This window comes from Nicotiana tabacum, chromosome 21 (genome assembly GCF_000715075.1).
Source record: "Nicotiana tabacum cultivar K326 chromosome 21, ASM71507v2, whole genome shotgun sequence".
NCBI lineage: Eukaryota > Viridiplantae > Streptophyta > Magnoliopsida > Solanales > Solanaceae > Nicotiana > Nicotiana tabacum.
Window position 1 is genome coordinate 24566641 of NC_134100.1, and position 12397 is coordinate 24579037.

At 34.0% G+C, this 12397-nt stretch overlaps 1 protein-coding gene across 1 annotated transcript; it reads left to right on the top strand.

The window, feature by feature from the left end:
• The first annotated feature begins 5898 nt into the window (after window positions 1–5898).
• LOC107779433 (uncharacterized) lies at window positions 5899–10871 on the top strand. The gene is made up of 11 exons (XM_016599864.2): window positions 5899–6157; window positions 6258–6347; window positions 7158–7237; window positions 7513–7730; window positions 8174–8291; window positions 8620–8697; window positions 8802–8925; window positions 9025–9497; window positions 9659–9936; window positions 10288–10374; window positions 10576–10871. Exons 3-11 carry the CDS (start codon window positions 7217–7219, stop codon window positions 10685–10687), a joined length of 1509 nt encoding a protein of 502 aa, XP_016455350.1. The 5' UTR covers window positions 5899–6157; window positions 6258–6347; window positions 7158–7216; the 3' UTR covers window positions 10688–10871.
• The last annotated feature ends 1526 nt before the right edge of the window (window positions 10872–12397 follow it).

Below are 12397 nucleotides of genomic sequence, written 5' to 3' on the forward strand. Positions count from 1 at the left end.
TCCTTTGATAACTCCTGCCTCTACCTTCTGTGATGAGAGTCTGTCCTTGATTTTAGGCTTCTTTCTCATCTTCTCATTGAGTAGAAGAGCCGATGTGACATCTTTAAACTCAATAGTAGTCTTACCGTGCAGGATGGTTGTTGCCAAATTATCGTACAAAGATGACAACGAGTTCAATAGCAAGATGGCTTTATCTTCTTCCTCGATTTTCACTCCGAGGTTGGCAAGCTGTGTGATTAGTCCGTTAAACACATTTAAATGTGACAAAAAATTCGTACCTTCACTCATGTGTAGGGCGTATAACTGCTTCTTCAGGTACAATTTATTTGTCAGCGTTTTGGACATGTATAGGCTTTCCAACCTTGTCCAAATTCCACGTGCAGTGTCTTCATCAATGATGTTATTTACCACATCATCTGATAAGTGCAACCTAATTACACTAGCAGCTCTTTCATCCAAGTTAGCCCAATCCTCAGCTTTCATGGTATCAGGCTTTTTGGAATCAACATCTAGAACCTTGTGTAATCCTTGTTGGATGAGCAGATCTCTCATCCTTCTTTGCCATGTTGAGAAACCGTTATCTCCGTTGAATTTTGCTACCTCATACTTTACTCCGGACATTTTTATTTTTCACCAAGTATAGTACTACCGACAGTGAATAGTATTTCAATGAACGAGCAGAACCTGTGCTCTGATACCAGTTGTTGGGAATAAAACCCCTTACCAAAATAATATTCACGGTAATAAAGCGGAATAATAATGTAGCACCGAGATACGATAATTAACAAGAATAAAAGAGTAACAATGACACTAAGATTTTTACGTGGAAAACCCTTCTGATTAAGGGAAAAAACCACGACCCCGAGAGGAGCAACTGATATCACTATAGTAAGGAATTTTACACTTTGTAGGTCGGAGATAAATACTCCAAAGACCACTACAACACTCAAAAGAAATAACCCTCTTTTGATATTCCCACCTCACTACAATATCGCTCACTCTCTATTTTCCTCACAGACTATTTTCTTATACCTTGTCTGTGAAACCTCACTCTTTCTTTCTCTCTTTGTTGGTGTGTGGAAATGAGAGTTGAAGCTCTCCTTTTATAGCCAAAGCTTCACTTTCTAAAGCCTACCATATTTGACAATTTACACACACTTTTCACAATTCAACAAAGTTGTCTACCAAACCAAAGAAATTCAACAAAGTTGGCTACCAAACCAAACTAATTCAACAAGGTTGGCTACCAACCAAACCAAGTCAACAAGGTTGGCTACCAAACTAAAGAAAACTTTTATTAGGCACATGCCTAATACTTCTTCAATGAGATGGACATCATCAGAATGAGCCTTTTAGAGCCCGTTTGGACATGCAATTTTTTCTTCTTTTTTTTTTCAAATTTTTTGAAAACAATGTTTGGTTATACCATTCTTATCAATTTTTCTTTTTTTACTTGAAAATCCATTTTTAAATTTGAAAAACTGGTTCTCACCGATTTTTCAATTGAAAATGAGAATTTGCTAGTTTTTAATTTTACAAATTTATCCTATATTTTAAAAATTATAAAATGACCCTATCAGTTTTTCATCTTTGACAGATATATCTTTGGCGACTGATGGTGCAAAATCAGTCCTAGTTGATACTTGAACTCTGCCTACTGGAAGTTTGATTATATGGTTATGAGAAATATGTGGCTATGTCTGCTTTTGCACTTTTCTGTGTGTTAGTAGAATTAGAAAATGTGATATTGATTTTGCATCTTCTGAGTATTGCACTAAAGCAGAATATGATAACAGTTAAATAATAACATTTTGATTATTTATTTCAAGTTGGATAATCAAATTGGAGTGGTTTTGATATTTTTTTACAAGTTGTGAGGTATAAATCATGTTTCACTGGAAGTTTGATGATATGATTATGAGAAATATGTGGCTATGCCTGCTTTTGCACTATTCTGTGTGTTAGTAGAATTAGAAAATGTGGTATTGATTTTGCATCTTCTGAGTACTGCACTAAAGCAGAATATGATAACAGTTAAACAATAGCATTTTGATTATTTATTTCAAGTTGGATAATCAAATTGGGGTGGTTTTGATATTTTTTTTACAAGTTGTGAGGTATAAATCATGTTTCATGGTTTTGAAAAAAAAAGACATCCAAATATGTTGCAAAAATTATAACCAAGCACAACTTCATCTTCAATTCAAATTTTAGTGAAATTCCAAATTTGAAAAAAAAATTTGGAATTCATGTCCAAACGCCTACTTACTTATACATACCATATTACAAACTATATTATCCAATTTAATTATATTTTGCTAATGACTAAAATTAATAATTGTATTTTTTCTATAGAATATATACATTCCTGCAAAAGAGACTCCTTCCAGCTATTCGCTATATTATAAAATCCGTGATTAACGCGTAACACTAATATATATTTTTTTAAAGAAAAATACGCACAGCACATACATATGAAGTCAAAAAATAATTAAATTTAATAACTAATTAAGTCATTTAAGCAACTTTAGTAGCTATTTAAGCAACCGATTGAGTTATTTAAATAACTTCGGTAGTTGTTTAAATAAATGATTGATTTGCTTAAACAACTAATTGTGTTTCTTAAATAACTGATTGAGTTGTTTAAGCAAATGGATGGATAGATGAGTGATGTTGGTACGGTGGTTAACTGTAGGCGTGTGTACAGCTTATTACCAATTAAATACCCTATTAGTAAGGGATACTCAATTTTTATTAATTTATAAATAATCGATAAATTTATATACCAAATATAAATAAGTGATAACTTCTCTAGTAAAAATAAATAAATTTATAATATAGCATAACTAATTATGTCAATTCGAATGGGCCTTCAAATAGTGGAGTCGATTGGGCTTTTCGATCAAATATCCTATATATGGGCTTACTTTCCCTCAGCCATTGGGCCGTGGTCTTTCCATAACAAATCAGCCAGCTTTGTGATGGACGGGATATGAATACTCAGTATGGATGATTTTTTCTCTCTCTCTTTTCCTTTTTTAGATTATCTTAGAGGGTGTTTGAATTGGCTTAAAAGCAGCTTAAAAGCACATTTGCCTTATTTGAGTGTTTGACAAACCTAAAAACAGCTTTTAAGTCAAGTACTTTTAAGTTGAATTAAGCCAAAAACAACAAGTTGGGAATGCCCAACTTATTACTTTTTAGCTTAAAAGCTTTTCATGTTTGACCAAGTAATTGACCTTATTATCTCTCATTTTTTTTATAAATTACAAAATACCCTTACTTTACTAATTAAGTCATAACGTCATTTTTTCCCATCTTCCATTTTGACGTAGCAGATATCTTTCTTCATATTATTATAATAAATTAGGTTGCTTTATTTTTTGTGATAAATAATTAATAAACCCTTAATTACCTAATATTAGACAAATGTGAGAACTAGCATAAATAAAAAAAAAACGATGCAAAGGCTGAGGCATTTGTTTTATTGACATTAATTTATACTTCTATTATATTTTTTTGATTTCACTCTAGAAACAAATAGTTTTATTTAGTAGTTGAATATTCAGAACAAAAGCATATTACAATTCTATTGGTATTCAGTTTATATTTATTAAAAATAATCTTATCTAATTAATTTAATTTAGAGTTAATTAAGACATAAATTAGTCAGTATTTGGGTAATTTTACATTAAGGATGTTGTAGTAATAAGCTTATTTTTCCTGTGTAAACAACTTTAAGGATATGTCAGTCATTTTAATAAAAAAAGTGCTTACTTGCACTTGTTTACCAAACACTTCAACAACTTTTTTCCAGCTCCAGCACTATTATGCAAACACATAACTACTTATTTAGAGAACAAGCTTCAGCACTAAAACTTTTTTTAAGCCAATATGCTTAAAAACCACTTTTTTTAAGCCAATCCATGCGGGCTCTTAGTTCCTTGTTGGTATACAGTGTGTCATCCTTATCGATAGTATTAGTATTATTTTTATATTCTATTTCTAAATCTTTATTATTATATGATCATTTGCTTTCGTTGTCGTGTTACATTGTTGTTGCTATTGTCTGTTTATTGTTCCCTTTTTGTTCCTGCGCTTAGAAGCGGAGCCAGTATTTGATTCTTATGGGTTCAAGACTTTAGTTTTTTAAAGTTACTGGGTTCTAACTTAATAATTTTTACATATTCAATGAATTTTTAAGGACAAATATAAGATTTGGACTAAATTTAGTGGGTTTGGCCGAACCCGCAGCCGAAGGGCTGCCTCCGCCCCTGCCTGAGCCTAGAGTCTACCGGGAACTACCTCTTTGTCCTTATAAGGTAGGGGTAAGGTCTGCGTACACACTATCCTCCCAAACTCCACTTGTAGCATTTCACTAAGTTTGTTATTGTCCTTTTCTTTTAGATTAGGAATGAATTTTTCCGTCAAGCTCTTTTATCGGGTGCTTCTTATCATATTGTGGTGCATCCTATTGCCCCGTCTTCTTATGCAGTTATAAGCTCGATAGATGTAGCTCTAAAATCTTAAGTGATTTAAGATTCTAGCTTCGTATGTTTTGAATAACGTAGGAACAATGGCGGAGTCATGTATTTTCTGAAGGATGTTCAAATTTGAAATAATTATGTATCTTTAAAACCTAATATTTTTTTTTATATACGCAGCGTAATATTTCGACAAAGGGTGGTCAATTGACCCCCTTAACTTAAGTGTGGCTTCGCTCCTTAGATAGAAATAAAGTTGTCATACAAAATATAGTATAACAGAAGGATGGTCCATAGTTCATATTACATGCTATTTTTTGTTTTCTCCAAAATCAGGTGTACTGGAATATTCCCAAGTTATTGAATAATGCAGTGGATTAATTGTTGAAGAAAATGGTCGATATTGCCAATTTTGCAAGGGTTAGTTACGTACAAACAAAGGTTAGAATAATAGCTTTTATAATTTTTCAGCTTCCAAAATACTATATACAGAGTAAATAATTTTGTTTTTCCAGAAGTAAAAATTTATATGTAAAAAATCATTAAAATTACAAAAATAGTAGAGATGAACCCATAACTTTAAAAATATAATAGGTTCAATGCTAAAATTTTTAAAAGTTGAACCCATAGAGTTTAAATCCTGGATCCGTTTCTGCTCCGTACACGACTTGATTTTAAAAAAAAAGTGTAATTTAGAAGAAATTTGTGAGTGAAGATTATCATTGTACTTTATTACACCTTTAAATTAATATTTCATATTTCACATGGTGTTCAAATGCTAAAGTTCAATACCTACAGATGCTAATAGAGAAATTTTCATGCACTAGATGTTTTCACTAAAACTATATTAATTTAACATAATTAAATAATAAATTAAAAGTGTGCATATGCATTAATTATTTATAGTTTATTAGTAGCCGGTATTGAATTGTTTTTTATAATAACAAATATTGAGTTGAATAAGTCCTTTTTATTCTTATGACTAAATTGTTTTTCCTTTTACCATTAATATTCAAAACTTATTTGTCCGATTAATCTAAATTTAGGCCTCTTGAGGGGATATATCGCTCCTTATTAAGAAGTTTTAAATTTTCAATACATGAGCATGTGATTAACTATAGATAAAGTACTCCCTCCATATCATTTTACGTAATATTATTTGACTACGCAAGAAATTTAAGAAAAAAGAAAAAAATATGATCTAGAATAAGCTATTAATATCTATATAGATATAAATTATTATATTTAAAGTAAAATAAAAAAATTACATTTAGATTTATTTATAAACATAAAAAGTATATCACGTAAACTGAGACACAGAAAATACTAAAATTCCTAAAATAGGGCTTAGAAATATTTCGGTGGCTAAAAATCGTGATGAGGAGCCTATAATTGTTACACAAACTAATTGCGATCCATGCATTCGAAAATAGTCCAACAATGGGCTCGGGGGTCGAAATTGAGCCCGCTTTCGGCTATTTACATCCACCACCTGCGCACGATAGCCTGGCTCCTTGTTCGTTTCTGGCTCATTCTTCGTTTGCCCTACAAGAGCTTTATCTTCCTTTTCTTCCCCCAAACACAATCCCCAATTCGCCGTCAAATTCGGATCTCCACATTCTCATTTATCAATTTTCTCAACTCTCCTTTTTGGATTCGCTAAATCGGTACAGGTAATTGTTTATTAATTTTTCGGTTTTTTTTTTGGATTTTTCCGTTTCCTAATTCAATTAGGAGTACTAATTTTTCGGTTTTTCCCCCTCGATTTTCCAGATCCGGAACGGATTCGCCTTGCTCTATATAAATCGACGCTCCTCTTCGCATTTGCGTTCAAATTTCACTTGATTCGCTACATCAATACAGGTATTCTTTTTTGTTGCGATTTTGTCTTCTTTTTTTTTTTCTAAAAAATTTCGTTTTTGATTAGTTTTTTCCTTTATGATCTATGGATTGAGCTTGATATGGATTTTTGACAGCTAGGGTTTCTTAGGCGATTCGATTTATTTATTTTTTCGAATTTTTTATGTTTCAATGATGAATATGAACCGATTCGTTTTGCTCTCCTTTTTGGATTTGCATTCGAATCTCAGTTGATTCGCTCTTTGTTGATTGAGTTGATTTTGCTTGGGTTTGTTTTTCCTATCGATTCGATTGCTTTCAATTTTTGTATAACTTTTTATTTACTATGATGAATTCTCGATTAGATTGGTTCTTCTTTTTTCTGATTTTTGTTTAAAAAACTCATCTTTGGGAGCCGTTTGAGCAACTTTTGGGTAAAAGTTTTAGAAAAAATTGTTTTGAACTTTTTTTTGGTGCAAAAAGAATAATGCTTGGATGGTTGCAGTTGAATATTTTGTGATGGAAGAAAAGTTTGCTTGAAAAACACAGTCAAATCTCTTAAAAAAAGTAGGCTTTTTCCGAGAAATCTAGAAAAAACTGAAACAAGAACTATTTTGGAACAACCTTTTGCAAGACGACAGAAAATCAAATACTGCCTTCATTTATTTGGGTTTGTTGTCTCCTAATTGATTCGAGGTGGTGTCCACTGGTTATTATTCCTCATGGAACAAGTTTTTATATTTGGTGAATTTTTTCTTGCTGTGTGGCAAAGTTTCGGAGATTTCTTTCTTTATCATATTTGGTGGTCATAGTTTTAATTCTCTTTTATATCAGGAATTTTGCTGTTTCGTGTTCACTGAGGTATCCAGAATCTGCAACCGATCCAAGCAGCTATGCGGGGATATGAAGGAGATGTGAGCTTATTTGACCTTGTTCACTTCCCATTTTTAGTCTGCTGCTTTATATCATCTTGTAGTAATACATGTGAGACTTAGAGAATGGAAAATTCCTATTGTTTGGAAAACCTTAATTCTCCTTAAAAGATAAATTATTTGATATTTGAATAAGAAAGATCTAAATAGAATAGAATGGATAAAGAGGATTCATGTAGCAGTTTCTTTGAGTAATGTGGAATTGGAGCATAGTTGATTTGTATACTTTCGTTTGACCATAAGTTATATTCATGCAGGAATATGATGATTATTTGGATGAATACGAGGATGAAGGTGAGGAGGAAGAGGCTGGTGAAGATGAATATGAGGAGGAAGAGCCTCAACAGCCTTCACGGGAGTTGTTAGAGTACCTCGAGCTGAGGCAACGGTTAAAAGAAGATATCAGGAAGCAGAGAAAGAAAGAACTAGGCGGTGGTTCTCGCGAAATTAAAAAGAATGCTTCATCCAGAGATAAGTGAGTGCCACTAGTATGTTGATATGATGCTACATGTGTTGCTCTGAGATTGAAGTTATCAATTTCACGAAATTTATTTGGTGGTTTCTTAACTTGGTCTGAGTTTCTATAACCAGATGTTTGGAGCAATGTGCTCGATCTCATGCATAGATATCTATTTTACATGGCTACTGCAGTTATGAGGAAAATATTTGGTGCATATTTTTTTACTTGGAAAAATGGTTGTGTTCTCTCCTGTTGAGTTCTAATTAGTGCATCTGTAAAGGGATTTGAGAATTAGGCTTGCCTCGTTGTTAGAGGCATACAATGTAGTTGGAGAAAGAAAAGTGTGTGTTCCTCTTTGTGCTGGTCGAATGATATCATCATTTTAGCAAAGTTTATATTACATTTTCGATTTTTGAGGCTTTTGGTTTTAGTCTAACCGTCTCCATCTGCCACTGCAGTTTTGGTTCCTTCTTTGGACCTTCACAGCCTGTTATCTCCCAAAGAGTAATCCAAGAAAGCAAGTCACTACTGGAGAATCCAAATCTGGCAGCGAAAGTCATGAAGTCTAGCCATCCTGTATGTATCGAATTTCAAGTGCATATCAATTTGCTTGTACCTCAATTTTGTTTTTGCAATTCTATATTTATTGACGGTTTGTGCATCATTGGAGGCCTTAGTCTTAGGCATTGTATTAAAGTCAGCAGCGTCAGCATCCAAATCCACACTGTCAGTATGATGTAACCATCATAGCAGTTTCCCCAAAGATGTTCTCGGTGAAACATGCTATGCCTGGTTAATTGAAGTCATATTAATTGGGGAAAGCATATATCATTTTAGCACATGTATCCTCCTTTCTGTTTTTGGCCTACATTACATCTGATACTGACCGTTGCCTTTCCTGCAGAGCAATAAGAGCTCTGCTTCAAAACCTGCAGTATCAAAAACTTCCACCAGCAACCATGCAACAAAAGTCACAAATGGGGTAAGACTTCAATTGGTGCAATTTCTCCAACTTATTTCTTTATATTACTTCTGATGTAATCTCTGTATTTTACTGAGGCTTTTCATGTTATTGATTTTCTGTAGTTAAAAAGAAAGATTGATATGGTGAAAAATACAAGGGACTATTCATTTCTATTATCTGATGATGCTGAACTTCCTGGTCCATCCAAAGGTCCTTTAACACAGAAAGTCTCTGCCCCTAATTATGGTGCGCTCTTGGTCACTATTTAACCATGCTTCTGTTTAATTTTACACAACGTGCTATATTTATTGAGAAACTTATTCAGGGTTTTTGATGATATTGAAGATGCACGGTTGGTTCAGTGTCCGAGTGGCAAGCAGTCTTCAAGTAATACTGGGAGAAAGCTTCTAGATGATCGTGAAGTGAAAAGAGGCAGCCAAATGCAACCTAAAGCTGCGATTCAGAAATCGGTGTCTATTAATAGACCGACTCAACCATCATTAGACTCTAGGAAACAGTTCAGTAGCAGTAATGGAAGTGGGCCTGGGAGGCCTTTGGGGCCCAAAGGGGTTCCCACCAAGGTTACAGGGAATCCAAATGATAAGAAATTTTTGGCACCAGGCGCCAAGAGTAATGTGGCTGCTTTACATAGGCCAACCCCTTCAAAGATGCTACCCTCTGTACGAAGGCAATCTTTGGTACAGAATAGGGTTCCTTTGGAATCTGGAAAGTCAAAAGTGATGCCAAAACAAGGCGTGCCCGTCTCCAGACCTCAGGGAGTGATTCAGAAACAACCAGTCTCCTCGTCTAGACCTCAGGTAATATTTAATGCCTTTTTCCTTTTCTAAGGTCCTGTTTGGTTCTGAGAAAAATATCTTTTGGCTCTTTTTCTTTTGGTTGGGTAGGGTGACGTCTTGTTTGATCCCTCCAACTTTTCGACCTTTGAGAATTTACTAATTGAAATTTGTGATCTTCACAGATAAAGCCACCACCTCCTAGAAATATAGCTCGTCCCTTGGAGGATAGGCGCCCAGCGCTTCAGCAAAAAGAAGAGAGACGTCCAGCACTTCAGCAGAGAGATGACAGGCGACCAGCACTTGAGCGAAAAGAAGAGAGGCGCCCAGCTCTTCAGCAAAGAGATGACAGGCGTCCAGCACCTATTCGAAAAGAAGATAGGCGCCCAGCAAGAAAACCAATGAGACATGATGAAGAAGAAGATGGAGCCGAAGCCATTAGTTTGATTAGGAAGATGTTTGGGTATTTATCTTTTGTTTCTTCCTTCCTTCCTTACAAGTTTACGTCTATTGTTGCTTTCTTTTGTTTGCAAGTTTAGTTGGCATTGCATGATTAGAACATATATTCCTAGAACATGTAAGATTCTAATTGGTTTAAGTTGAGGTTTAATGGAATTGAAGAAGTTAATAGCCAATTTACAAATTTGCTATTCGAGTAGAAATAACTTCCTACTGATGTGGATCTGTCATCGAACTGAAAGATTTTCTGTTCCTTTGATTGGACAGTATTTGATGGGTGTTTTTAGCTTTCACTGTTGCTTCTGTTAATTTCTCCCTAATTTCCTGGCTGAAGTAGGTGTTGTCTGTTTTGCAGGTATAATCCTAACAGGTATCGCGATGAAGATGATGATAGTGATATGGAGGCTAATTTTGATGAGATATTAAAGGAAGAAAGGCGGAGGTTGGTTACAGTGTCTTGTTAGACCAGACTTTATTTTCACTCATTTTCTGGCTGCCTCTGCATTTTTTGAATTGATATTTAAAGATTTTACTAATGTTCATTTTTCTGGATGTTTCTTGTTTGCCAAAATAATGTACTTAAGTGGTCACTGCAGAAGTTTTAAACAGCAAGATTGACTTGTTTTCTTTTCATTTTTAACAGTGCGAAAATAGCAAGGAAGGAGGATGAAGAAGAACTTCGGAAGATAGAAGAAGAAGAAAGGAGGGAGAGATTGAGAAAACAGGCAAAGAAGCGCAAGTTGAGCCATCAATGACAGTAGAAATTGTTTTTAAAGGTTTATAACTTTTTTGCTGTTTAGCGCAGCATGGTGAGCTGGGGGTGGATATTGTACAGTCTCCGCTTAATTTTTGAATTAATGTTGTATTTATTGTTTTATTTCTGGGGCTTATTGTCCGCCCAGTTAGTTATTAAAAAAATCTCATTCATACTTTCAGCAATTGTATTTACCCCGAGCTAAATCTGGTTCCCAAGCGTTGAGCCCTAAAAGTAGATTTAAGTCATTAGAGGTTTTATCACTTGTGCTGGTGTTGCACCAGCAAACTTCTCAAGTGTTAGAAGAAAGTTAATAAAACTTTTTAGTGTGTTGTGCACAACGAAAATTATTTTCTGAAATTGTTTTTCAAAAAGTATTTCTGTCTTACCAAGGTTTTGCGCTTTTGATGTAAACTGTTTCTTTTAGGAGTGTTTTTGTTAGTTAAACACCAGCAATTGACTTATTTAGGAAAGGGCAAAAAGAGGTTTCGGTTCTTGAGGGTAAATGCTTTATTCCAGTTTTGTCCTCGTGATAGCTCAGTGCATTTAACCATCAATTAAACCAAGTGAGTGATCTTGTTGCTACAAATTAGGCCGTTCCTTTGTGCAGTGGCACAGGGACATGAAAATTATAGTTAGTACTGAATTCTGGAAAAAAGAACCACAAAGAATGGTTGAGTGTGATACAAACTTCCAACAGATTATCTTAAAGTTTCCCGTGTATTATTCAACGGGCTTATGCATAGTATTATGGAGCATTAATTTGCTTGGAATACGTGCATGTTACATCGGCGTAAAGTGTCAATGCACTCACTACATGATAAATTTAGTTTGAAAATACATATTTTTTTTTTAATTTTAATTTTGTATGTTAATGGGGGAGAGCCACATGCTTGGTCCCCTCCTCCGCCCTAGGAATTGAAAAGAAAAAAGAAAAAGAAACATCGAATGAGAATCGGATGGTAATTTAGTTATTTAGTACTCGTTCTTTACTTTTACTTGACACGTATACTAAAAATAGATTTTCATTTTTACTTGTCATTTTACTTATATCAAGAGAAGATAAATTTTTTTTCCCTGTTATATCCATAGTATTTATTACTCATTTCAAATTATTTTCTCAAATCCAATAAAATATGCATCAATTAATATGTGTATCATGGTAAATTATGCAATTTATTTATGATTTCTTAAGGGGTGTGAAAAGTCAAAACACGCCAAATAAAAGTGAACGGAGGGAGTAGTTATACGTTGCAATCTACAAGGGCAATATTAATTAGATGTGCACCATTCTCCACGTTAAGTTCTTTTGAATAGAATAAAAAACATCGAATGGTTCCATTTAATATAGAACCTAACTTGATACTCAGTAGTGTGAAGTATAAATCACGTGAAGAGACTAAAGGGGATTCAACATCTAATTTATATACATAAAAAAATAGTCTTATATACACAGTGTAATTTTCTCCGAAGGAGGTTTGACTGAACCCCTTTCCGCCCACCTAGCTCCGCCATTAATCGTATTTATGTAAATAAGCAAGTTCACATGAATTTGTTGTGTTTCAAGAGGGTTAACATTTGAATGGAGAGCGGCAAGTTGGTCATTTCTTGCAATAATTTTCGAGGGTCCAGTAGAAAAAGGGAAAAGAGATGATAATAATAATGTGTAATAATCCATCTTTCCGTCTTATGATTCATCTTTTCTAGATAC

Bases quoted from the DNA above. Each gene is read 5' to 3' on its own strand.
- LOC107779433 (XM_016599864.2), top strand. From the start codon at position 7,217: ATGCGGGGATATGAAGGAGAT. The intron at 7,731-8,173 runs GTGAGTGCCACT...CTGCCACTGCAG, and splicing joins AATGCTTCATCCAGAGATAA to TTTTGGTTCCTTCTTTGGAC. The intron at 8,698-8,801 runs GTAAGACTTCAA...GATTTTCTGTAG, and splicing joins CAACAAAAGTCACAAATGGG to TTAAAAAGAAAGATTGATAT.